We start from the raw sequence: 26,506 nt of genomic DNA, 5'->3' as shown, positions 1-26,506 counted from the left end.
GCAGGTTTGTCAATTATGCAGTAACTAACTAATACATCTCTTCTTTTTACAGGGTTTTCTTTTCAATTCTATGAACAACATATATTTTAAAAGTAGAAATGCTTCTTTGACTGTCAATTTTCTTTTTTTTTTCATAGCTTTGTTTTCAGTTTTTATTATTTGTGATTGATGAACAACATGTCTAATAATGCTGATAGTCCACAAATGTTGACTAGATAAAGATGTTCCCACTCAAGACTATGGCAGCTTCTCCTGCAATGTCAACTCTACCGTCATCTCTTACTTGAATTTTGAGGTCACCTCCTCTTGGTGAACACTGGCGTGCTGTAATTAAAAATTAAAGCAGTTTCAGATATACTTAATGTAATAATCGTGTCAACAAGTGAAACCAATTACAATGTGTTAGGTGTGATTTGAAATTTAATTATGACCATCAATTCTTTATAATATCATGCTTGCAAGTATGAAAGGTAAATGCATTTCATGTCGCAAGTCAAGGACTGGTATAATTGCAGATTAAGTCAAGTATATGCAATAAAATCTAGTTTAACAAGGGATGGCATTTTTTTCTCTATTTTACAACTACAATTGGCAAAAATTCCTTGCAAAACTCATTACAGAGGCCTTTTTACGGTCAAGTGGAGCATTAGTGTCAATGCAAACACAAAAAAGCAGCCCTTTTTGTAAGAGTTTGAAATAAGTTGTAGATGTATGTAGATGCAATAACAAGAAAACTAATGTTGAAACTAAAATCAAATGCTAATTTTACATTTGTGCTATGAAATCAAGCCTCCAGTTGTTAATTTGGGCATTCGTGCTCACAAATCTGAGGCTTCAGTTTGCAAATGGCTAATCTTTGGCTAATCTGAATTTGTTCAAACATAATGCTAGTAAAACAAGGACTTCTTATGTGCATTTGTGTCGGCAGTTTATAAGGTTTATGGTGAGACATAAGAAAACCTAAATTAGTAGTGCAGATACATGTATGAGGTATGACTGCTTTTTGTCTTCCAGTCTCATGGAATAGGAAGAGATTGAAAAATGACAGAGTGGGAAAGAAGTTATGGAGGAGGGAAATGCTATGAAGTAACCATTAGATGAGATAGCATAAAATTGTTCAGCATGGTCCAGTTTGTGAGATGAGCAAAGTGTCAGTAATATGATGGTAAGTAAGGCTCAGAGTTACTAATGGAATTGCTAGTATATAGTTATGCTATATACTGGGTAGTATATTACATAAATGGGCTTGCAAAGTATCTGACTCTCTTTTGCACAAATAAGTTGGTGTACTAACCGTAAAGTGCTTTCTTCCCCAACTTCTTTGACCAGTAGCTGGACAGGACAGTGTGTGCTGACCCTAGGAAGACCAAAGATGAATATATAACATGTGAATAACACCTGATGACATTACTTCACCTCTCATGATATTAAAAACATGAGGCATTTCATTAGCTGCATTTACAAAATTTACAGCATTTTAATGTATATGTGCTTTAAAGGTGCATTTGAAGTGAGTTGACGTGTCAAACCTTTACTACAAAACCTGACCAAATGCCCCCACATAGTTTCAAAAAGCCCTGCTTAAAGAAATACCAAAGGGTATTGTTTCACATTTCCTGAAAAAAAATGATATTTGAACAAATATTTTCTGCTAACCCTCAGTCATTTGAATAATCATGCTATCGTTCGTGTTGCAGTTAGGCATCATACATTACTTTCTCATTTGACAGACTTATGAACTGGAGGGAGGGATAAGTTGGTCAAGTTTATGGCCAGAAATTTGAAGAATGTGCTGTGTTAAAGCTTTATTTAGGCTGATTTATTAGTGTTTTTTTTTTAGCTGGAGATTACCTGTGACAGGGTCTTCCTTTATCCCATTCCAGGGTGCAAAATAGCGAGACACAAAATCATACACTTTTCCATTTGAGTCCACACAACCATTGCCTTCAGAACCTCCTAGTGTTACAATCACTCCTTTTATACGTCCTGTATTGTGGGTGGCAATCATTTGATCTACATGTGGCTGCATGCTCTCTAGCTGTAGTCTGAAAAGACAAAATGTCTAGCCTATGAAGTTGTGGATCTTGCAAACTGTAACATATTTCTATGTTACTGCATGTAATTCCACATTTTGGCAAATTTAAGGAAAAACTGTGGTGGTTGCAATCATTTAGTACTGCTTTTTTCAGTATAGAAATGTGGGGAAAATATATCTGTAACTGATGAAATGATACCTTGATGTGTTAGCTGAGACACTGTGTTAAATTCTGCTGACAGATACATATGTGTTCCCAGCAGAAGAATACCTTGTTACATTTTCTTCTAAGAGTATCAACAAATCCTTAGTATGAGCACAGTGCTGAAGTTCTTTCACAGCAAAACCACCTATCGTTAACTGAAAACAACATAGGGGGATTAGAAAATCTAGAAACCTTTTGTGATTTGGGGTTCAGATCTGCCGTGTTAGTTAATAGGGCAACCCTTTAGCTGTTAATGTCAAAGGGTGTTGGGGTCACATAAGCAACAGGCCAAGTTCATTGTCAGACTTACAATTCACTTGGCTGTAAAATATGCTAATGTGAACAAAGGAGAATACCACTGCTTCAGATGTTCTACAGGTTTGCCACTGTAGCCTGTTTTATGACAGATGGTGATACTCAAGTGAGCTATATGTAAGTGCGTTAGATGTGGCCACATGATAGGTGTGACAGTAACACAATTACCTGCTGACGCCGTTTTCAAGGCACACCAAAAGTTTCTTTGTAGTACTTGAATACTGCACTTCCTTGACTGGTAGAGAATTCACTGTTAACTGCAACATCAAAGTTATTTTCTGTCACTGTCACAACTACCACATTGTCATATCCAGCACCATCATATTAACAGATCATTTGGGCATCTGGTAGGCAACTTAACAAGCTGTAACAAGGTGGCAAATTCTATACATTACTTCCTTTGATTTTCAGGTAATGTTACTTAGTTGAAAGTATAAAAACTTCTAGTCTATGCATTTGATGACTATCTTCTATCCTATAGGCAACTCTGAGATTATGAAGAACTATACCTGTATACTTGCTTTATAAATATGTATATGTAATTTATTTACAGAATTGTAGCCCACAAATGCCTGAATACCACATCTTAACCTGAATATAAAAAGCCATGTGAGTGTAGTCCTTTCAGTCACACTTCACAAACAACTTTATGCATTAAATTTAAATTCAACTTCCCCATTTCAACTCAGAAAATAAAGAACTAAAGTTAAACAAACGGCATACCTTGATCAATTCCTCTGCATCATTCACAGCCTGAAAATAAGAGAAAGGATTAATCCATCCCTTCAACCTGATGAATTTAACCAAATATAGTTTTCTTTTCCAAAGGTAACTCTTGGACTTTATAAAGCCAGACAATGTTTAAAATTTTTTATCAGTTTGGTGGATGATAGCAGTAGTCTAGTAGAAGTACTCTTTAATGAACAAGGCTGTTGGACCATCAAAATATTTCATGTAAGTGATTAAATTTTGTAATTAGTTTGCGACAAAAAAGTATTTCTACTACTATTAAGCCATGTGTTCTGTGTCATTAGGTCTACCTGCTTTGTACTGTGTAAATATACACAAAAAGAAGCAAATAAGTAAGTAAAAAGGACAAATCTAACTCGCATCATTATTCCTACAACTGATGCAGATGACAGTTAAACTTGGGCTTTATCTTTCTACATGGCTGTTCAAGGGCACATAAGGTCATTTAGCTCAGTGTAACTTAGTCAACAAGCTTCTCATATATGAAAAGACAGAAACCAGTCAGTAGTGCAAGGTAGGTGCAGAAAAAGATCAAAGGTCACATGTTTAATCACACCTTTTCACCAGGATTTCTATAAAACCATCTCTATTTAAACCTTGCTTTCTTTCATATGTTAACATTAAGTGGCTTGTTGGTCAAATTACATTTGGTTATGTGGCTGTATGTGGCTCTGAAGAGTCACGTCAAAAGATAAGCCCAATTAACTGGCAAGAGTGTAAGCAGACCATGCATGTATCAACAAATTAATTATTTTGACTTCTTTTTCTTATTCCATACAATTTTAATGGAGAGACAGTTCCAGTTTTCGTATACCTCAGGTTCACAACTGTTGAGAGGAAGGTCAAGGCTGACAAATGGATGACATCTTCTGGCCTTCAACTCACCACTCAAGGTCACAAAGGTCAACTCAGGAGAAGGATTATCTGAAAAAAATAATATTCAAGGTCAAACAGGTCAACTCAGGAAGGGTTATTTTGAGAGAAAATTACACACTAGACTTAACATTTAAATGTTGATACTAGTCTTCAAATTTAACCAGTGGCTTTCAGTTCCTATGCTGACAACTTCAGCTGCTGATAAGTTTTCCTAATAAATTTTCAAAAAAAAAAAAAAAAAAAAAAAAAAAAACCTCCACAGAAATTTCATTAAGAAAACCGACTGTCCTATCAGAAATATGAAGGGATTCATTCAGGAGTCCTACTGGAACTTGGGCGAATTACCTGTACGACTACTGTAGGGAGCCCATAAAAAAAATTCGTATAGGACTCCAATACGATATTCTATAGAAATTCAATATAATATCATTGGATTTCTCTTGGTTAATGCATTGGATCTTTTTGGGGTTAATTAACATTGTTAACTAGATCACTGTAATAGATAAGGATTGTAGAAGCCAGTATAGGCTGATGATGCATTGAAAGTAAACAAACACATATGAAATCAATTTTGTGCTCCACCAGCATTTCTTTTTTTTCCCTCTTTTTTCAATATGCCTGAAATATCTGATGTCAGATTACACAATGCAACTCAATAAATAAATAAATAAATAAATAAATAAATAAATAATAATAAATAAATGAATAACTAAAAAAAATAAATATAATAAATGGAAAAAGTTGTAAAAGTGGACAAAACATCCTACATTAAGAGTCATGTGACAGTTTTTTTTCATAATCAAATCTACATACATTCACACTTATTAGACCCTGACTACTGCAATAGTAGCAAGTGAAAATTTTGAAAATTAAAAAAAAAATGACGTGTTAATTCTGAAACTGAGGACAGATATTGCGTAGAATTATGCTATGCAATACACTGATGAACAAGTCACTTACTTAAACAGAAAAACAACACTGCTGCAGAGGCAAGTGTAGCATGCCCACACAGAGCCACTTCATTGGTAGGTGTCATCCAGCGAAGACCAAATCTGCTACCTAGTTAAATGCAAAGAAACAACTGATTTATCTTAAAAAATTGTCTAGCTGAGTAATAGTAAAAATGTCTCCCAAATAATATGCTTAAGGTCCAGACCAAGCAAAACAAGTGGCAGAAATGATCTCCGAGTTTTCAAAATGCTAAAAGGAGATTACATCTACAACCTGTAGACCTGCTTGACTGTGTTGCTTGTAAAAATAAATATATCATTACTGACGGCAAAACAACATCTCATTGCAAAGCAATCATTTACTTTCAGGGAAAAAATGTGTCACTGCATAATTCATAACATACATATACTAAATCTTAACTTGCATTAGCTGTGACTATCATATAGTGACCTGACTGAAAATCTTCTGTTGCAGAAAGGGTCCTTACAAATGCTGTTTCAGATAAGTTCATTTCAGTTGCTAGCTTCTGCATGGTTTCATCATCAAGAACCTGTATGGAAAAAAAAAAAAACTATAATAAACATTTAAACAAAGTAGCTCTGTTCAACGATTTGTCAAGATTTTATAATTCTATTAGTTGTACTTAAGACTTTATGTATCTAATGCTTTGATTAAAAAATACATACATGTACATAAATGGCAAAATCTACAATGAATAAAGCAAAGCTTTACAAGAGACCCATCTTTATCAGTTTGTGACAAACAAAAAAGGAAAATAGACATTCAGTCAGAAATGAAGACTAATTGGTCTTTGGGAGATCTATTAATTGGGTAAACAGGCATGCTGGGAGAGCTTTGAAGAAAGCAAAGTATTAAAGAGCCTGAATTGAGAGAAACATGCTCGCTAAACATAATTTTACTGTTATTTTTACTTATATCATTCAGATAGTAGATATACATTCTTCAAAATCAGTAAAGGCCTTGGTAATTAGCTACTGTGTTACTGGTTATGGGATAAGACCAGCCTTAACTGCATAAGCAAGTGTCAACCCTAATAGTACATGTGGTGGTAAAATAAAATGCCATTTTTTTCAAATGCAGAACATTATTGCTACTGCTGGTAAAACAATATCTCATTCAAAGCAACCATTAACTTTGAAGAAAAAATGTCACTTCCTAAATTATTCATAACATACATATACTAATTCTAAACTTGCATTAGCTGTGACTATCATATAGTGACCCGACTGAAAATCTTCCAACAGGGTCCTCATAAATGCAGCCAAGTTACTGGGTATACGGCATAAAAGGGACCTAAACTGCATACCCAAGTGTCAACCCTAATAGTATGTGTCATTACCGAAATAAAATGGCATTTTTTCAAATGCAGAACATTTGGAAGCTTGAAAAATGTGCAGCACTGAGAAGTAATTACTAGTAGAATAATTGTCATTATTATAAGATTAACACAAATTGTGATTAAATCACCTGGTGCTGGTAAAGCCAGAGGGAATGGGGTGGGAGCATGTTATCAAGGCTTTGGCTTCAGTCCCATGGCTACTTTTGGCCTGTATACATGTATTAATGCAAGCCTGGGAGGACAGCATAAAAACTAGCTTGCCAACCTTTTCAAAGAGAAGACATTGGTATTTCCAGTATTTATATTTGCAGCTACGCTTGATATTAAATACAATTTTAATGTGCAATTTTCTGGTACGAAAGTTGTTGAAATAGCCTGGAAGACAAAACCTTTAAGTTTCAAAACACATTTTTTTTTTAATTGAATAACAAACAGTAATAAAGTTATGTTATTTGACAAGTAAAGGTCTCCTAATTTATGTCAACTTTTTTCCCCGATTTTACTCCTTAGCTAATTGATTTAGATAGATATATTTACAGCTTTTACAAAATGCATACCCAAATCTTGTAGTAGGAGTAGTAGGAGACCAAATCTTGTTTTGATCAACAACACCATCTTTTGTCACATGTGCATGACCTATAGCCTGTAACTGTTGCTCCCTCCTCTGTTCATCTTTGGAAATTAAAAGAAAAAAAAAATTCCTATCAGATTTTAAAAATGTGTTGGCAGTGCAGCCTGGTACACAGCAAGCTTTCACCATTTTGCTTTAATCTGTACCTGCATCACTGGTGTATGAGCGACTCAGAGAAAAACAGTAACAGTATAATCCAGCTAAAGTTTTCCCCTCACTTTGCCAACAATGCAACGTCAACATTTTAAGTACAATTGACACCTTCTTTGATAAAATCAGTTGCTTCCTGAGGACTTTCTCTTTGAGGAGATGTGAATATTATGCTCATCCAGGTAAGCAAATGAGTCTTTGCAATCTACTGCTGTAAGATTCCTGATCACAGATAACGATTGGCAGTTAGATAGATTTTATCTCTTAACAAGGTGTGCAGCAGTTAATTACGAAGGCCGACAAGGGAAATCAACCAGATAAATAGCTCATCCTCCCTGACACAAGCGGTCAAGCACTGAGAAGTGTGATATCATCGAATAAATTATGACAACTTTAACGTAGAAGTATATGTAATCCACCATGTATTTTTAGTTGTTTTACCCCATTTCTGGTGGACTTGCCAATTACTAGGATGTGCGTTGTCAGCCAGACTGTAAGAATTAACACTGTTGAGGATATTTTCACCCTTTACTCAAAACTCCTTATTTACTGCCTTAAATACATTCTTTGGGGTAATAGATAAATCTTCCATGTTCAGTGACTATATTTAATTAACATTTACACACGTCATCTTACAGGTGATAATTGCAATTTCAGGATAAAAACTTTTTCCTTTAATTTTTCCTTTAACTGAGCACCCACAAACACCATTTTAACACCAATTTAAACTAAAAGACACCATTTAGTGCTCCAAAATGCTGCCAGCAATTTTTCTTAAAATTCTTAGTTCAGATTACATCATTGATAAAGCAAAATACTGCCTGTGTTTAATGAAAATCTCCAAAACAAAAATATTTTAACCAAAATGATGGCACAAGATTGTAGCCCAAATACTCTGTCTTCTTCAGGGATGAAGTTATGCCCCATGGAGCAGTCTAAAGCTCTTTTACGGCTGATCAAGTGATCTATTCAGTTTATCCCTTCGCATGTCGAATTTATTTGAGTCGTATAAGAAGCTAGTAGAAGTGGGAATATGTGTAAATGGGAATCCACGTTCGTATGTACCTTTAATAATAACAGTGATAAACAGTGACATGCACTTGTCATTCAATTCTCCGGTCCAGATGTTGTCCAATAAAACGAGTTTGCAATGCTCAAAATCTTACCTGATCATGTTTTACCAGGCACACTGCTGCAGGGTTACCCGCGAACGGTTTGTTGGTAAAAGCATCTACCGTGTACAAAGGAAAAGACCTACTTTTTGAACTTCGCGCTCGGCCTTCTATGGGGGCCGCCATGTTGCACAGAATGGGGTTAAACAAAAATCGGGAATGGGTCCCTTAATGCTTGGACCTATAAATACGGTCTGTAAACCTTGTAAAGGTGCAGCCTCTTTCGAAATTACGTTAAAAAAATGGAAAACCCAGAAGCAAGACAGAAACAAATATACACATTAAAATAAATCATCGATTTGGCTAAATAAGATCGTTGCGTCAACTTTCTGGGATTATCATCCTCACAAACCAGAGTGCGCCTTACCCCAGTAGGCCTACCAGTCATCACAAGAAAATAGGGACGATGAGTCGCGATTTTTTTTAAAGATTCCCCTTATCCGTGCTTCCAGGTGCTTTTGATTTACCTTCTTAAAAAAAGGGCTGACGTGTGTGTGTGTGTATGTGTAGCCTACAGTGTATGTGGGCGCGTAGGCCTATGTGTGTGTGCGCGTGCGTGTGTGTGGAGGGGTTATCAAGAATTAGGATAAGGGACAGGGACAAACTTTTTTTCTTCCAAAAGCCCCCGAAAAAAATTGAAATAGCCTTTATAACACATGTCCAAGTGCTTTTTTCCCTTTCCCTAGTAATCACATCGCGCATTTCTTGTCAAGTACTGGATGCATTAGGGGCCTATCGCAACTGGCTGCGTAAAAAAACATAGGAAGCCAACCAAAAGGCACACAAGGAGTGAAGATTGGTTCTTCTTGAGTAAAGATCGTAAAATAACTGTCAGGGGCCCGTTTCACAAAATATTTTAACTTAAGGTGAATTAAAGTTTTCACTTTGAAATGTAATTAAATTGCAGAGCCTATACTTTGAACAGGGATAAATTAATAATGTAGGGACTGTAACAAAAGCGGCCAATGTTTTGGACCTCCTTTTAGAGGATTTCTTTCGCTTGTTTCGCGGTTTGCCATCCATTGTCAAGGGTATTTCCACGTGTAACTCACTGCACCTCTCTTGCGTAATAATCAGTCTATTTAAAACCTGTCATTTTCCCGAACTGCAAACTGGCGCGACACAGAAAACTGGTGCGAAACGGGAATGGGCCGCTGAAGGGCCAATAGTACAATGTCCCATATATACAGAGACATTCTGTGGTGATACTGGTGTCATTTCGTAAGGACGTTAGAGAGAAGGGGAGGGAGCGAGGTAGAAAAGGGTGCATGGTTGTTGCATGTGCTTATTCCTTTTATTTCTTTTCGTGCATCTCATGGCGTTTATGTTAATATACGTCGTATTAATTTTGTAATATTTGAAATTCACTGAGACAACAGTCGCAGATGATGTAGGTACTAGGATGTACTAGAGAGGTGGACTAAGCATTTCAGTGATTAGGTTATAACCAGTCAAGTCTTACGTAATCAAATCGTGTTTTTACCCAATCATCTTTTTTTGCTACCCTTATGAGTATAAAAATTGTAAATTATTTCCCTTTTTCTTGTTGTATATCGGGTTACGTTTGTTATATAATATTGTTTATCCAACAAGATAAACAATATTTTGTCTGTTTATCCAATGAAGAACATGTGTCAGGCCTACGTCTTTTTCACCTGTTTTTTTATTATTTTTTTTAACCATAATAAGTTATTGCTGTTAAATCATCAGTAATTTAGACTCTTTTTAAAATCAGAATTTAGTACAAAAACGCAATGAAATTTCCCATTTTTCCATTTCAGTTGTATTACGACATCTTTTGCTGTGTTCTGCTTAAAAACTACATTTTTGATGTACGCAAAAAGTGTTTAAAAAGTCCATCTTTACTCTTAAATCCCTCAAGATGTCGGGCATTGTTCAGGCTAATGACTCAGCCGTTGGCTGACTTGGTACAGCGTTCCTACTTGAGTTATTTTTGTGTTTACTAATTTATTTGCAATTATCTTACTTCTGCCGCTTTCCTCTTTAAAAAATCTTTCCGCGTTTCGGAAGGAGTGAAATCTACGTTTTAGTAAGTTCTTGGATGCGCTTCGCTTCTGCGCAGTGGAAAATCTATGCAAATGAATTTTTGTTTACGCCATCTTGGGAACTACTGTGGAAGGTTTAGTTGCTATCCTCCAAAATCAAGCTGCCTGTTGACCATCATCTGAAAAAAATAGTGGAAATTCCATTCAAACAGCTTTACCATGTCTACTGCAGATGGTAAGCTGTCGACGACGGAGAGGGTCATCAGAAGTGAGTATTATACGTAGTGCAAAAAGTAGGGCGTCCGCCATGACTGTACCCCGGTGTCAACAAACAGCTCATAGCTCTATACCCTACTTTATTTACTTAGTTAAACCGCTTTTGATTAATCCTGACATTTGTATTTCAAAAAAGTACTGAAACTGAGAATACTGGATAGGTCTGAATTTATAGCTAATAGACTTACGTCTGTGTGATACAGCAAATGTTTTCGTCTGTCAGAATTTGACTTGAATGAAAGGTCGTATCTAATTGATGAAAATATAGCATTAGTTCGTTTTGAAACCTTATTTAACAACTCAGTGAGGCATATGGTGTGGAATATTTCTATTTAAATCGGTGTGAAATATGTAAAATTGTTGAATGACAGTTGCCTCACCTTTCTAGTTTCCTGGTATAATCAGCTTGCTGACATATTGACCTTATGGTGGTCAGAAATATGATACTCAGCAGTCAGATAGTCAGTTTAATAGATCTCTCAAAGTATTAGTTAAATGTTTGGCTTGGTCCGAGTTTAAAGTTTTTACATTGCATATTGTAGGTATGTTGTCTTATATCATAGTAATATGTCTAATCTCTCTATTTGACACGAGGGTCAAACATTGCCATATCAGGACACTGACCAGCTTATACTGATTACTATATAGTGCATTTCATAACATTTTTTCTGAACAGTCTAGTTTTGAAAAAATGATTATCAGGACTATGCTCACAATGAATAATATAACAAAGCCAAATGCTTTTGTGGTTTTGATTAGTTTGATGGCTGTCAACTATCTGATTCACTGCAAAACTCATTTGTTACACATTCTCTTTTCTGCCTGTAAAGTTACCCTATTCAGTCATGGGGAAACTGCCTGTCCCACTGGTCATTACCACTTGAAGTGCCAAAGACCTGCAAGATTTTTAATGTCACAGGTCCTGTTGACTGGCAAGGTTAATGTAAAAATTCAATGCAGAATAATAAATCACGTATAAATATAGATGAGAATGGAAATGAAATATTTAGTTTGGACCAGGACAGAATTAGGAGGATCTGCATATTTCTTGTAGTGCAAGTCTTCCATATCTTCAGTATCTTTTAAGTTTTTCCTCATGTCTACCTATTTTTGAACTGGTTTACCATATACTAATCTCTGGTCTATCACTTATACAACCTTAACCTTTTGCATGTTGCACATTTAGTAGAGGTAACATGAGACATCCTTTTCAACAGCCACCTCTCCTGTCTTTTCTTTTGATAGAACTGTTTGTTCAAGGAGGAGGAAAAAAAAAAATATATATATGTATTGACAAAGTTATAAAATCTGATTCAGATACCACCACGATAGGAAACACTGGGTTTATTAAACTGTTTAGGTGGGTGTTAGTATACCAGGAGATCCATAAATTCTTCTGGCCCAGTGCCATTGTGTGGGTAGGTGTGTATTGCTTTCACCTGTTGATGTTTAATCTGGGCCATGAAAGTGTATGGGGAATTCTTGGCCCATTTCTTTAAAAATAAGGAAGAGCAATGATGTGATGATAATTTCTCTCATTTTTACACAATGATAAATATATGAAGATAAAAAAGGAATGTGTGTTAAACATAAGAGCAAACCCAGGGCATTTGTGTCAAACCTCTTGTTCTCATTTATTGGATTGTACTTAAAGTTTATGTGGATAAATATCCATGACACACGTTCCACCCCAGTTGAATTACGGGCTGTACAAGCAATTCTATGGTTTAAAGGTTACACCCGTTTCCTGGCAGATTAATCAGTGTGCAATTATATCAAAGACATCTGCACACGCACAAAGCTTAGACATACATAGATGTATTTGTAACTTTAGTTGATGACAAATGATTGTTTTATGAAGTTTGAGGCAGAAAGTTGTAGGAAGTGGCTCTTTGCCTGAACAACATATACCAGGACAACGATAGGTGACCAGTGCAAGAATTCCATGTTAAATTTTAGACATATAACTTCTTACAGAAATTTAACCATTTGTTAGTTTTTTTTTTTCTTTTTTTTTTGAAAGATGTTGCATTATCATTTTATCAATTAACTTTATTGAAAGAAAATGACCAAATGCATTTTTATAAATTAATTGGTTTTTGAGTGATATAATGTAATGTGGTTTACTGAGAAGAACCAGTTTTCCTTCTTACCAAGAACTGTGGGGAAAATATTTAATTTCAGTATATCACGATTTGTTTTGGCCCTAGAGCACACGAAAGAGATGCTATGAGTCATAGTAGAGAGCTTACTTCATCAGGTGTATGCAACTTGTTGTTTTTATGGAAAAGGTTCGTGAATGCTTGTTTGGGGAAAACAAGCAGCTGAAATATCATAAGGCTAATCAGAAATGGAGAGAATTGTACAGTTCTCCAGATGAAAGGAAAAGTGCATTAAAACAACATCATGTATCTTGCATTATTCCCTTAGTACAATGGACATAAATTATATATGTAAATTTATTTTCCCCACTTCATTTTGTCCTAAAAAAAAAAATTTGGCAAAAATTCAACTTGGGTATTTGACCTCGGAATGGCAGCAAACATTTAACAGTTGTATTCTATGTTTGCCTTCAGTGTTAAATTTTAACTAGGATAGCAGTAGCCAGGTGCAGTCAGTTGGTATGCCTGGTTTAGCAGTGAGCAGACTGTGTGAATGCCACTACAATGATAACATGGAAGATAGAAAATCAATAAGCTGTAGAGTAAATCTTCAATTTCCATTAGTTAACATAGTGACTGCATTCTGAATGAACTGTTCTCTGTAGATAGCATTATCAAAGATGTATTTCAATACATGATATTACCAGATTGTCAGCAATCTGTCAGGCTTGATCACAATAAATAAACTGTCAAGAGGGGGATCAAATGATTTATCTTGTTTGATTTGACATTGGTTTAGTTCTGGTAAAGCATGAAAATTATCACAGTTGGTTAACTTTTGCCATGTATAAATGTATCCATACCAGAAATAAACAGCTAAACCAGTAAGATCTTAAGCTCAAAGTTCTACCTGTTAGCATTTTGTCCAATTAGACTGCACTGCAAACTTAGAAAATGTTTACACATACAAAAATGATGGTATCAAACTATTTTATGTCACATTTGTTCAAGACATATATTGCTGACAAGTCTTATTAAATTTTTTTGTAATGATTTACAGATGGGAGTAAATTTCTTTGTAAATTGCTACTTTTTTGTTTTCAGGTGTCCCCTTTCCACTCAGTCACCGTCTGACAGTGAGTGAAGTATTTGATGCCAAAGGTAAACCTAAACCTGATGTTCTCAAGCAACATTTTATAATGGAGGGGCGTGTCACAGAGGAGGTGGCCCTCAAGATAATCAATGATGGTGCTGCTTTATTAAGACAAGAAAAAACAATGATTGACATAGAAGCACCTGTCACAGGTAAGCCAGGGCAGATTTATTTACAAAGCGTCTGCTGTAGAACTTAATTGTGGAAGACTGTAAAGGCATTGGCAACAGAGACAATTGGTGTTGATTCCCCAATAGATCCACCATTCTTGATATAATTAATTAATTTGCATAATTTATTTAATCTGATGGTATGCATATTGTTGATCACGTCTTTCATTCTATAATGCTGAAGTAAATTTTTCCTCAACTACTTCAAAACTCCTTGTAGAAAATGCTAGCGATGTGCCATTAACTAGGTGAAGATTTTGAAAATTCTGTCTTGGCATCTTATTTGATATTGATAAACAATTTTAACTTAGTATACATTTTCTGAATGGCAAGCAATAATTATATAACAAAGAATAATTTAAGCGAGAATATGTCAGTTATTATTAATAACCCTGATATTCTGCAGTGGAAATTGTTATGCCAGGAGCAGAACAAAATCAATAAATAGGCCAGTCCTCTTGGAGTAAGGATAAATGGCTTTCATATAGCATGTCCTTTTTTGTTATTTGAGTTTGTGGGTAGGGTGGTGAGATTACCAAAGTGCGTGTCAATCTGTATAACAGTTTAAATGTGTGTAGTTTTGTTTGTCCTTGAAGATTTTTTCATGGTATCATCCAAGAATATATTTGTGAAGTGAATGCACTATCCTGTGACAGATCTTGATGTGGCCTACAAGCTGTGAACATGCACATATTATTTTTTTCCATTAAGGAGTATTGGTAGCAGCTTCAGTTATCATGTACATATGTTGATTTCAATGACAGACGCGTTGTTCTGTAAGAGTTTAACTGTATTTAGATTGGCTTTTTTACTACAAGGTCATTTCATGTGTCGCAAGTCAACCAAATCAATTCACCACACATTTAATTGGATGACGTGCAGTGAAGAGGAGACATAACTTTGGCATAGACATTCCTGTTAAATTTATTTAGATATTTGGTGACATATTTTAGACCAAGAGTAGTTGTAGTTAATACATGAATGAGGCTGTAGAGTGGCTTGTTGGGCTGTTAGACAGCTTTTTTCTCATCAGTAACTCCTATCTGCTGTGCTGCTGCTGCTGACTAAGATAAGATAAGTGTGTTCCCCAGTGGGGACTGCTATCTTCTCTTTTCCAACTTTGCCTGTTGCATGCAGAAGGGGAGATGTTGGTCTGCATGCTGATAATGGACTTGTAATATAAAGATCAATAGAAAGGTCAACCATATTTGCTATATACCATGCAGTGAGAGGGGCCACAACTCTAATAGTCTCCCTGTTCTCTAACTTAATTAGGAAGTCCCACTTGGCACACTTTTATTGATTGCAGTGGAGAATGGTAGCTTGTTGTTACCAGCAAATAGGGAGCTTTGCAAGAGGAAATGAAAATAAATGGTGTTGTTGGGGGCTCAGGTGCTAGTAGCATATAGAAAATGGGGATTATGGAAACAGGACAGTGGAAATGTTTTATATATCAGGTTCAGCTACCTTTTGGGTGTGTAGAAGAGGTGTATTCTGTAAACAGGATGGTGGAAATATTACACACATGCATATACCGTGCATGTTTTAAGAAAATAGAATGTGAAATTTAGGAAATAACTAAAGATATCCAGTTTTGTTGAAAGTAAGAGCAGTACTATTTTGTACTCAAATAAGTATGTCATAAATTCACTTCAATTATAACTGTAAACTAACAGGAATGTGGTTTTTTGTTTCAGTTTGTGGTGATATTCACGGACAGTTTTATGATTTAATGAAATTGTTTGAAGTTGGAGGTCCCCCAGCCACAACACGCTACCTCTTTTTAGGAGACTACGTAGACCGAGGTTATTTCAGCATAGAGGTGAGTGCACAACAGTCCATTTGTTTGCCTATATCATAATTTTGATTACATGGTTATTCATATTTTTTTTGTGAAAGTATGGATCCAAGCATCACTCTTGATGCTTTTTCACTGCAGCATAGATGTGAGGTGAACTCTTTGCATTGTCATCACTTTGTATTGCTACCCAGACCAAATCTATGCACTGTTTAATAAAACATAGATCTGATACCACGTCTTTACACTGTCAACACTTCAGTGTCAATGTTAGACCATGTTTGCATATTGTCATCAATTCAGCAAGTATAATTCACATGCCATTGCTTGAAATCATGTTTGTAATATTCATTGATTACCTGCTACACTTGCAAAAAGACAGGATACAGCCCTGGAAAACTTCCATTAAATTTCAAAAGTATACTTCTGAGAAATCAATAAATAATCTAGGCATTAATGATGCTGCACACCTGCAATGTCTTGTGAAAAAAAATGTCATGTGTATAGAAGGAATTAATGTCAAAGGAGTAACAAAATTCAGATCAAAACAGAATTAAGCTTTAGTGGCATTTGGGCAATTATTGACATATGTAATGATATTCTTTATGATGTATAGAGGTTTGAGTTATAAGTGTTAGAATCAAGTATATTTATAATGATAACCAAGTTAATTAATTTTTGTTTGTGGATTCAGCATTTATAATTATATTTTAATTCCAGTGTGTCCTGTATCTATGGGCATTGAAGATGCTTCATCCGAACACTTTTTTTATGTTGCGTGGAAACCACGAATGTCGACATCTAACAGAATATTTCACATTTAAGCAAGAATGTGAGTATGGTGCACAACAGTCACGTGATACCTTATCACACCCAACGCGTTCTACATTTTACTCAATGTGGTGCAGCATTTAAATGACTGCTGTATAGGTGCTATTGCATTTAGTGTGGAAGTTACAATTGTGATTGGTAATGGTATTGATAGATGAACACATTAACCTGACTGACAAATTATTGTTGCAGGTAAAATCAAATACACTGAGCGGGTCTACGACTGTTGCATGGACGCCTTTGATTGTTTACCCTTAGCAGCCCTGATGAATCAACAGTTTTTATGTGTCCATGGTGGTCTCTCGCCTGAAATCCACACATTAGACGACATTAGAAAAGTAAGCATAAGACACTTTTAGCTAGTTAATGGTGCTTGAAGCAGCCTACCGTAATTTGTTTGTATAGAGTAGACAGAAAAAACGTCAGGCTTGTTTCCATACTATTGTAAATTTCACACTGTAATTGAAAGCAAGAGGATAAGAAATAATCATGTACTTGTAGAGCTTGTCATAGGTGATGTTTTGGCATGCTAACAGTATATCTATACTACTTGTGTGGTAGCAGGTTTGAGCTTGCTTGTTGATTTACTGTTCATTAGCAGCAACTGGTTCATATGCTGACATTTTGTTTAAAAGTAATAGCTGACCTTTTGATATACTGCCAGTAAGTTAACAAAAAAGAAGTTTTTTCAGTTATTTTGTTTGTTTGTGTGTTATCTCTAATCTCTATGTCATATACTTATAGGTCAGAACTTTTTTCCAATTAAGAATTAAGAAAGATGTACTTTGTTTATAAAATTTTGATTATGAATGTATATGTTTTGGCAAGACTATGTAGTCGAGGGATAAATCCATGCGTTTTTTTTTTTTTTTTTTTTTAGTTGGACAGATTCAAAGAGCCGCCAGCATTTGGTCCAATGTGTGATTTACTATGGTCAGATCCACTGGAAGATTTTGGAAATGAGAAAACAACAGAACACTTCACTCACAATACAGTCAGAGGTTGCTCATATTTCTATAGGTAATTAGCAGCATGACACTATCTATGTGAAGCATTGCCAAATCAGATAGAATGTTCTTTAATTCATACTTTTCAGTTTTGTTTTATTGAAATGGTTCAATCTCATTGTGATCTCTAGATTCTGACACTTTGCAATGATATTCTAGTGTATTTGACCTCATGAGTTGTGTTAAAACCTTTTCTCTTTTGTTTTAGCTATGCAGCATGCTGTGATTTCTTGCAACAAAATAATTTGCTGTCAATTATAAGGGCACATGAAGCACAGGATGCAGGGTATGTAGGACCAAACTTGGTATAACAACTCTTCCCTACTGAACCATTCAATTTATCTGTTTGTAGTTCAAATATTGCTTTGCATTATACATTTTGTGTTTCACTATCAACTATCATCAATATTTTTTTCTACTTACAGATACCGAATGTATAGAAAAAGTCAAACAACTGGGTTTCCGTCATTGATTACAATATTTTCAGCTCCAAATTATTTGGATGTTTATAACAATAAAGGTAAGATAATAAGTCATAACATAAATTACAGAAATCTTATCCCAGACCCCAGAATATGGAACAAATTTAGAAGTTTGCATTTTTTTAAACATGTAGAGTATAAAAAATAGCTGTTGACATTTAAGTTTGAAGGGCCTGCTACAGTATAGCTGGCACATCATGCAGCACCATTACTTGTAACCATTAGATTATCCACCTAAAAAAAAAATTATGCCTGAACTTCTTAGGATGGTCTGCACATCATTCTTGTCTGTACAACCGACATCAGATGTTGCTGTTCATAGATATATTGATGGCTATTTGTGCACTTACTGTTTTGTTTTTTGGGTTTTCAAATGATATTAAGTTAACCATCATGATTGTGATCTTCTGCAGTGGTTATCCAAACTTTATAAATGAAACTTTTTAAAGACTTATTTCATGATTTTTTTAGCCAAAAAAATTAAATCACACACACACACATTGAATCTGTTCCATGGAATATCATCAATGCAATTCTTTCTTCTAGCTGCTATACTCAAATATGAAAACAATGTCATGAACATTCGCCAGTTCAATTGTTCTCCTCACCCATACTGGTTACCCAACTTCATGGATGTGTTCACATGGTCATTGCCTTTTGTAGGAGAGAAAGGTAGGTTGCATTTTGTTCTTTTCTGTCCATTGTCAGTTTCCGTAGAACAGAGACCATGGCATTGCTTTAAGTGTTCTTTTATCTTAAACACAGATGTAAATTGATGTGCATGACATCTACAGTGTGATTGTGTTGCTCATGTTGAGTTATGATATTTTAATAAATGGTAGTGATAGGATGGATACTGCAGTAAAACTTTAAGTACTTCAATATGAAAGTAGTTCAGTTGATTTTGTACTTATACTTCAGTGACAGAGATGCTGGTGAATGTATTGAGTATCTGTTCAGATGATGAGCTGGTTACAGAAGGAGAAGCAGACTCTATGGAAGGTAAAACTAACCAAGAGGGGGAGAGGGATACTAGAGCAGCTGGCATTCAGTACAGCATGTGCTTGACTGGTGCTAAGGGTGGGACGGAGTTAATACAACTGATGTTCTCTTGAGTACAGTCATCAGAGTTTGACTTGGCATTAGATGTGTTTGTGATTGCTGTGTTTAGGCCCAGTGAAGCTCTTTTCAGAATGCTAGACTACTGCTCTAGTAATCCTGTAGAAATGAGTAAACAAAAGCTGGGGGGAGGGACACACGGGTAGTTTACACCAATATCTTTCAGAGATACTACAATATTTGATTCAGTTGTTTTAGAACAATTATTTACTGCAGATTTTAAATCTATAAATTGTAACATTATTTTATACTAAACTGCGTTCTAAAATAGAAGCTTGAATCGCATTCAGGGATAATATCAAAAAGTGTGGTCTGTTGACATTGGTCATTCTCAGTGAAGTTGTGATGACTTTGCATCTGCTGTCTCAATAAAATGGAATTTTTAACCATAGAGAACTATCCTAACAGCACATGATCAACCTCAGTAACAAAGTTTTAGACATCATTTGGGTTATATTGGCTTTATTCTGTTGGAAATCGTTACCTTGCAGATACTGATTTAAGCCATCATGTCCTCATTAGAAATGTAACCAATGTGAATGAGATATCAGCACAACAGATATGACACTTTCAGTTTATTGTCTGTTTATATTTATATTTATATTATTAACTTTGAACTGTCCAATCTATTCCTTAAAAAAAAGACCTCACTTGAATGGTTTTTTATCTGCTTTGCAGAATGAAGGTGTCTGTAATATTGTTAAGCAGAATTTGGGTGACTTTTTATTTTACTTTTTGTTGACTGCCAGTTTGTACTGCATGGCAGGCATCTTACTATAATATAAGAGCATTTTCTAACTTGCACAACTCAAATATAAATTCTACATGTGCAGAAACATTTTAATCAGTCATACATCTGTAACTAAAGATCAACCAGAAGAGTGCACAACTCTGAAACTCCTGCGGCACAGCAGTCGACAAATGCTGACAAAATTGATATTTGGGTAAATGCTTCTTATAGTGATACATCTGTCACTGAGACACTGAAACATTTTACACACTTTGAAACTGCATTTCATTCAAAGAATGCAACTAACATCGCATGTTGATATCACTCTAATATATGGTTAGTATTAATTCATTTGAAGAAGTTCACTTTGTTATTATCCTGTTATAATAAGAGTAAATGGGAAGTGGTTATGTTAAGGTGAGGTCTTTTAGTGCTGGATTGCTTACTAATGGGGAAAGGAGGCAATGTTTTGGATGAGGAAAAACACATTTTTGTTTGATTAACAACTTGTGACTTACTGAAATGTCATTAGTTTTAAGAATTGAAATGCTGGAATATAGTTGTAGGCTCTTTATTTCAAGATAAAGCAGTGATTTTTTAGACCAGCTGAAGTCCATAAATTGATAATGAAAATGTTTTTAATTATTTATGATAAGAAAAGATAGTGCTGAAATTGAGAAATAAGCTTTAAGTGTCATAACTACAATAAAGATTCGTACAAGTTGTGTACCAATAAATTGCCACCTTTACCTTAAATATATATTTTATATTTTCTACTGGTCTTGTTTGAAAACTTTATTTGGGCACCTAATATATATATATATATGTACACACGCAGCTACAGCTTAGCAGTTATGGAAGAAGCTTAGTGTGTGTGTTGTGTTTGTGATGTGTATTTAACCATAGGGTTTTTCAGAAATATCTCGGTTGAGTTTTGAACTGAGGTCACAGTGCTGCCATCTGGGGAATTGTGCTGATGCCCAAAGGACTTCTTTTTTGCTAACAAATGCTGCCTCTGGTTTAAACAATTCTTAGCATTCAATTGTGCAGCACATTTAGCTGTTGGGAATGTTTCTTTTGCAGAGAAATATCTGTGGAAATGGAAGATGGCAACATTGCGCTGTGTTGGATCATGGCATGCCTGCATTACTCTTTTACCCCACCAATTCAAACATTCACCTTTACTTAGTAGTTCTTTGCTCAGTCAGCCTTTTACCTTAATACAGTCTTCTGTTCTGGGTCACTCACTTTGTGCTCTGTGCCTTGTCTTGGCGTGTCACCTAAGAAGTCAGCCTGAGGATTTATAAAAAAAGAATGACAAACAATCTGAAATACCTTAAATTAAAACATATTAAAGTTATGGATAATTTTTCCATTTTTACCAACTTTTGAATCAGATTTCTTGTACAGCTTTGCATTTATTGAAAACAAATTCCATCCTTCATGTCTTTTTTGTACTTGTGTTGACTCAGACTGTATCTTCAAGGATTGAGTTCTGCATTTGTTTCAATGGTCAAGTCTCTTGACACTTAATTAAGTCCCAAGAATATTTTTGGCTAGTTACCTATCTGTATCTAAGACTCTTACATCCCTAATGGCACCTTATTCCATGAAAATGAGCCTTGTCTTTATGGTTAGTTTTCAGAACATAGACTGGGATTTCATGTCTTGAAAAGTGACTGTGCACAAACATATCAAGAATAAGCCATGTTCAATTCAGGGCTGACTTAAAGCAACATAATCAGACAAGGGTATTGAATAAGGACCTACTTCCATTTAAAGCAATTTGGTGGTGTCCTTACATATTTAATTATCAGTCTAATAGATGGTCCTGATATGAACATGTCTTCAGTAAGTTTGTGTGTTATTTTACCACCAGGGTTTTGCTACATATTGTTAGATGATTGTTTGCATTGTGAATATAGAGTTAGTTTTACCCAGTATGATGCACTCTCATAGCTTGCTGCACACTTTTAGGCTGCTACTGCTGGAGCCTAACACCCTTTTCCTTCTTTTTACAGAAAATGGACGCAAAGACAAAAGCCCTGTTAATGGTATTGTTTCCCAGAGTTCAAGAGTTCTGCTCTAGAGCTTGTAGAGAGTCCCACCTCTTTATATCTTGCATTTTGCCTGTTACTTAGTTCCAGTATCTAAGAGATTTTATTCAAACAATTCTGGCATATTTTTTTATTTAGTGTGGCTTTCTCTTCTGATAAGTTTATCCCATTATCAGTATAAAATCTGAAAAAGTAGCTGTTGAACTTTAGTTTTTCTTTTTTATCGACTTTGGCGTGTCTTTTATTAATTAAAAGTTGGGTCACTGACCTAGACTTTTGGAGTTCTTATCTAAACATTCCAAAGCAGGTTGTGTTGATCTGTTTTCTCCTTGCCCTTGTCTAAAGATCTATTCCGTGTGGTTTTAACCAGCTTCTTGTGCTGTGTTTTGTATTACATTTGTTCATTTATCTGTCTGAAGACGGTAATAATGTATATGTTAAAATTTTGAAAACAGAAGTGTGAGGAAGATGGTTTGCTTGACTTGTGTGTGGATGTGTTTAGGATTATACTTTGGTTGATAGGTGCATACAGAGGTAATGGGAGAGAACACTTCTTAATGGACTTCGCCAGATAAGAAAGCAAACTTTTTGGGGGGCTAAGTAAGATGCTTGCACGATCAAAAACAAATGACCTAGATTTTTTTAACATGTGATTTTTATGTACCTAGTAACCAATTTATGATTATTTTCCAATCCAGGGATGTCCATTAGTGTGTCATGTCTGAGGATTATCATGGTCATTATATGATTTCCCATCTCTGGATTCACCTCTGGGCCAACTGTAGATTCAACTGCACAAAGAAACTAATATCTGTGACTTTTGTTTTGTCAAAAAAGAAAAAAGTATTACTTATTTATTTTTAATTTATTTTGTCATAACAAAATTTTTTTAAAAAAAGGGAATTGGCATTTATGCAGTGCGTTAGTTTGAAGTAGTCTGTTAACTGTGGCATTACTGTCACTAAGGTTTGTCACATTTGACACATTGCTTCATATCTGTAAAAAATGTGTGGAAGGTCCAGATGGCATAGTACTAACATCAGCTTTCTACCATATCTAGGCGCTGCAGCAGAGTGGACTAATCATTGCATGACTTCCACACTTGTTTATAGTTTGTGGAGGGAGTTCTTTCGCTTTTCCTGGTTTTCATGTCTATTTAGGTGATGCTGCAGTAGCTGCAAGGAAGGAGGTTATTCGAAACAAGATCCGTGCCATTGGGAAGATGGCAAGAGTCTTTACTGTGCTTAGGTATGTAATGTGTCAGTACATATCCCGGAATGCCGTAATTCAGAATGATTTTTCTCAGCTTAACACATTGATATCGCACTAAAAAACCCCAAGCAATGGAATCTTGAACTCAAAGTTGTTACTACCTTTGTTTTTTTAAATCTCATATATCAGCCATTATTTACATTAAACAGTCTTTTGCCAAAAATAGCCAAATCATTCTCAAGTATGCACCCACACACGCATACACACATACTTAAAGTCAAATGTTGCTAAATGTAAACCCCCTTTCTTTTCTTTTGCAGAGAAGAGAGTGAAACTGTATTGATGTTGAAAGGGTTGACCCCGAATGGACTTCTGCCTGTAGGAGCTCTCTCGGGAGGAAAGGATACCATTAAAAGTGGTAAGAAAAGCTGAACTTGAATACAATATAGGTTTTGTGAACAGTGTAGTTGTTTTGTTACTAATTTTCTTCAGCTGCTATCAGCCAAATATTGTATTAAACCATGTCACTTAGTCACTTGTGCAATATTTCGGACTTTTCAAGTGTTTTAGATCATATAAAAGTGCAAGGGTTCTGTTTCTTTTAGCACTGAGTGGGCTGTCTCCCCATCATAAGATCAGTGGATTTGAAGAAGCCAAGTGTTTGGACAAAGCCAATGAACGGATGCCTCCCAGGAAGGACATGATCAACAATGCCAGTGCTGCCAACAACAAGGATGTCAAGTCCTGAGCTATAGTAGACTATCAGTGCTGCTACTGCTGCTGCCCTGTTCTCTTAGCCAACCCCCCATTGCTATCTCTCTTCCAATCTCTCAATTTTCACTTTCTCCATGGGTTGTTCTAGTCACATTTGAAGTGTGAACTCTGCACCAAGGATAGCAGATATGAAATAGAACAGCAGAAGGAACAATCGCTATTGTCATAGGTGTTCAGTTGCACACGTCCCAGTGCCATATACACCCATGGGAGCAGTGCTGTCACCTGTGGGGCATGCATGGTACAGTGCTGATATCCAGAGGACAGGCTGTGGAGTAAGAGCTTGCCACAGTGCTGATGATTTTGATAGCTTCGATTTCAGCTTTAACTGTGGTAACAGACATTTTGAGTTGTTTGGATAATAACATTCTTATTACTGAGGTCAAACGTTTCTGCCGTTTTATCGTTAATGGTGGTTCTTAAAGATTTATGCTGTTATTTTCATTGTTCTAAGAAAATGATCATTAATTTTTCATTAGCTTTGGTGTAGAACATTGTATTGCGGCCAACAGTAGAAATCTGTACAGTCTTGTACATAACTAAACTGTATTGAATAACATACCAGTAGAGGGTAGTATAAGGGTAGCCAAAAGGAACTGGGTATCAACTGATCAAAGCAGTATGGCATTAAGAGAGCTTATTATTTCTATTCCATGTTTCCATAAATTTTTTTTTCTACATTGTTAAAGATGTATTAACAAAGGAATGTACATTAGCCAATATGAGCTTAGTAACAGTATCATTTGAGACTGGCATATTTATTGCCAGGTCTTTGCAAGCTCCTAAGTGTATTTTTGAAACAGATCCTCTTTATTTTCTTTGCATGCTATGTAAATGTTTTTGCTCTATTACTGTGTCAGTAAGGCACAAAATAGAGCTTGAGAGTTGAGGGGGATAGAAGAACAAAACCGCAAACTGTTTCAAGTGTCAATTCAGGCCATTATGATACACTTTTCTCCAGGTGACTTGACCTAATAAACCTAGCTCATGTTGACCTTGGTTAGAAAAGGTCATTGTGACCTGCTGATTAAAATCAAGCCTACTTGTTCTGGTGTCTAACTTTTTTCTTATGGCATTGATGTAGATTATTGTGGTTTTCATGGAATGTTTCATTTTGTACTGTGTCTTGCCATTTGAATATAGAATCTTTTTTCACCTATGCATTTAAACAGGTTAAAACAGTTGAGACTTTCATGGCAGTATCCTTTGTACATGTCAATATGTTTGCAAGATGGCAGTTTGGAGGTGGTCAAAAACATGCCACCAGTTAAAGCCAACATAAACTTGATTTTGTGGTCTGTAATGTGTGGGCAGACTGAAAGAGTTGTGTGGGCAGATAAATGGACAATCTGTGCTGATCAGTTGGTGTTGTGCTGACCAGTAGATGACCAAGGTGCAATATTATTCCTCTGCTCGGATTATACAGCAAAGTCTGAATAAAACAAAGGGCAAAAGAGGCAGCTTATTTCTTGACAACACAACAACACATCAGTGAATTTGCAGAAGGGAGAAAAGGAAACTGACAAATAGTAACATTGCTTCTAAATTTTAAGTATATAACTGGTATGATTCTCGCCATAGGAGACTTCATATTTTTCTTTGCCCACTAGAAGGAGACCATTCATAGAGGACAATTTAAACTCGAGTCCCCATCCTATTACTTTTGAGCGATTTGAAAATGCTTCTTAATTGTAATTGTGAAGTGCTAACAGGTCTTTTTTTCCCCAAAAAAATTTTAAAGCAATTATTAGTGTTGTAAATTTACAGTTATTACTATTATTATTATTATTAATATGTTGTGATACAGTATTCCATATCAACTGCAGTTGCTTGGTAGGAAGGCATTTTAAGAGATCACAATTGTGGTTTTTTATTTGTGCTACTTCAACATGGGTTCTACTGCAGCTGGTATGTTGCATACTGAGTTTTTTTAAACGTTGCTATAACTTTTTACCATTGAATGCTGGGTATATGGTAATCCAGGTCAGTGACCATTTTTCAAATACTGGGTTTATGGTAATACAGGTCTTGTAAGCTAGTTTATTTAACAGGCCCTTGTAATTATTTCAGTCCATTTATATACAGCTTTAGGTTCATTGTGAGATATCTGGCAAGGTATTTGTCAATATCACACTGCTAGAAGAGACAGTTTACTGAAATATAAAACGATGAAAATTTTGCTGGAATGTCCACAGAGGAAAAATTATGAATTTTAACTTAATCTGTATGTTTAAATTGATTCTGAGCTCATTGTTCATACTCTTTAGTTTGGATTATAGGACTTCCCATTATCTAGACCCAACTTTTTCAATGCTCTCACTTCCCATAGTACTTATTTTGTCAG

At 35.5% G+C, this 26,506-nt stretch overlaps 2 protein-coding genes across 12 annotated transcripts; one reads left to right on the top strand and one right to left on the bottom strand.

Annotated features, from left to right (window-relative positions):
• Positions 1-51: 51 nt before the first annotated feature.
• Positions 52-22,114, bottom strand: LOC106177692 (phenazine biosynthesis-like domain-containing protein). 7 transcript variants are annotated; one of them, XM_087005160.1, is made up of 9 exons: positions 21,336-22,114; positions 5,583-5,682; positions 5,142-5,240; positions 4,120-4,229; positions 3,279-3,308; positions 2,307-2,395; positions 1,852-2,045; positions 1,295-1,357; positions 52-324 (listed from the first exon to the last, which is right to left on the bottom strand). In XM_087005160.1, the coding sequence occupies exons 2-9, from the start codon at positions 5,662-5,664 to the stop codon at positions 212-214; spliced, it is 780 nt and encodes a 259-aa protein (XP_086861286.1). In that variant the 5' UTR covers positions 5,665-5,682; positions 21,336-22,114; the 3' UTR covers positions 52-211. The 7 variants fall into 7 exon arrangements, with proteins under 7 accessions (XP_086861286.1, XP_086861283.1, XP_086861282.1 ...); XM_087005157.1 differs by lacking the exons at positions 2,307-2,395; positions 21,336-22,114 and adding exons at positions 2,724-2,812; positions 8,440-8,620; XM_087005156.1 differs by lacking the exon at positions 21,336-22,114 and adding an exon at positions 8,440-8,620.
• On the top strand, positions 10,519-26,329 carry LOC106150691 (protein phosphatase 3 catalytic subunit alpha). 5 transcript variants are annotated; one of them, XM_013523626.2, is made up of 14 exons: positions 10,519-10,719; positions 13,934-14,134; positions 15,850-15,974; positions 16,671-16,782; positions 16,974-17,119; positions 17,662-17,801; positions 17,997-18,074; positions 18,214-18,308; positions 18,817-18,942; positions 19,192-19,272; positions 22,141-22,173; positions 23,349-23,424; positions 23,709-23,806; positions 23,994-26,329. In XM_013523626.2, the coding sequence occupies exons 1-14, from the start codon at positions 10,671-10,673 to the stop codon at positions 24,134-24,136; spliced, it is 1,503 nt and encodes a 500-aa protein (XP_013379080.1). In that variant the 5' UTR covers positions 10,519-10,670; the 3' UTR covers positions 24,137-26,329. The 5 variants fall into 5 exon arrangements, with proteins under 5 accessions (XP_013379080.1, XP_013379079.1, XP_013379083.1 ...); XM_013523625.2 differs by having other exon boundaries at positions 23,337-23,424; XM_013523629.2 differs by lacking the exon at positions 22,141-22,173 and having other exon boundaries at positions 23,352-23,424.
• The last annotated feature ends 177 nt before the right edge of the window (positions 26,330-26,506 follow it).

The sequence above is a fragment of the Lingula anatina genome, chromosome 2 (assembly GCF_051362555.1).
Source record: "Lingula anatina isolate TDL-2025a chromosome 2, LinAna3.0, whole genome shotgun sequence".
Taxonomy (NCBI): Eukaryota; Metazoa; Brachiopoda; class Lingulata; order Lingulida; family Lingulidae; genus Lingula; species Lingula anatina.
The sequence above is the reverse complement of the archived record's forward strand: the minus strand, read 5'-3'. Positions and strand labels throughout refer to the sequence as shown.

What these genes read in the sequence shown, in the direction of transcription:
- LOC106150691 (XM_013523625.2), top strand. Translation starts at nt 10,671, where the DNA reads ATGTCTACTGCAGATGGTAAGCTGTCGACGACGGAGAGGGTCATCAGA. An exon ending in GAGGTTATTTCAGCATAGAG is followed by an intron (nt 15,975 to 16,670) that starts GTGAGTGCACAA and finishes TTTTAATTCCAG; the next exon opens with TGTGTCCTGTATCTATGGGC. An exon ending in CATGAAGCACAGGATGCAGG is followed by an intron (nt 18,075 to 18,213) that starts GTATGTAGGACC and finishes TTCTACTTACAG; the next exon opens with ATACCGAATGTATAGAAAAA.
- LOC106177692 (XM_087005157.1), bottom strand. Translation starts at nt 8,571, where the DNA reads ATGGCGGCCCCCATAGAAGGCCGAGCGCGAAGTTCAAAAAGTAGGTCT. An exon ending in AGTGTTGTTTTTCTGTTTAA is followed by an intron (nt 4,230 to 5,141) that starts GTAAGTGACTTG and finishes TATTTTTTTCAG; the next exon opens with ATAATCCTTCTCCTGAGTTG. An exon ending in AAAGGAAGACCCTGTCACAG is followed by an intron (nt 1,358 to 1,851) that starts GTAATCTCCAGC and finishes TGGTCTTCCTAG; the next exon opens with GGTCAGCACACACTGTCCTG.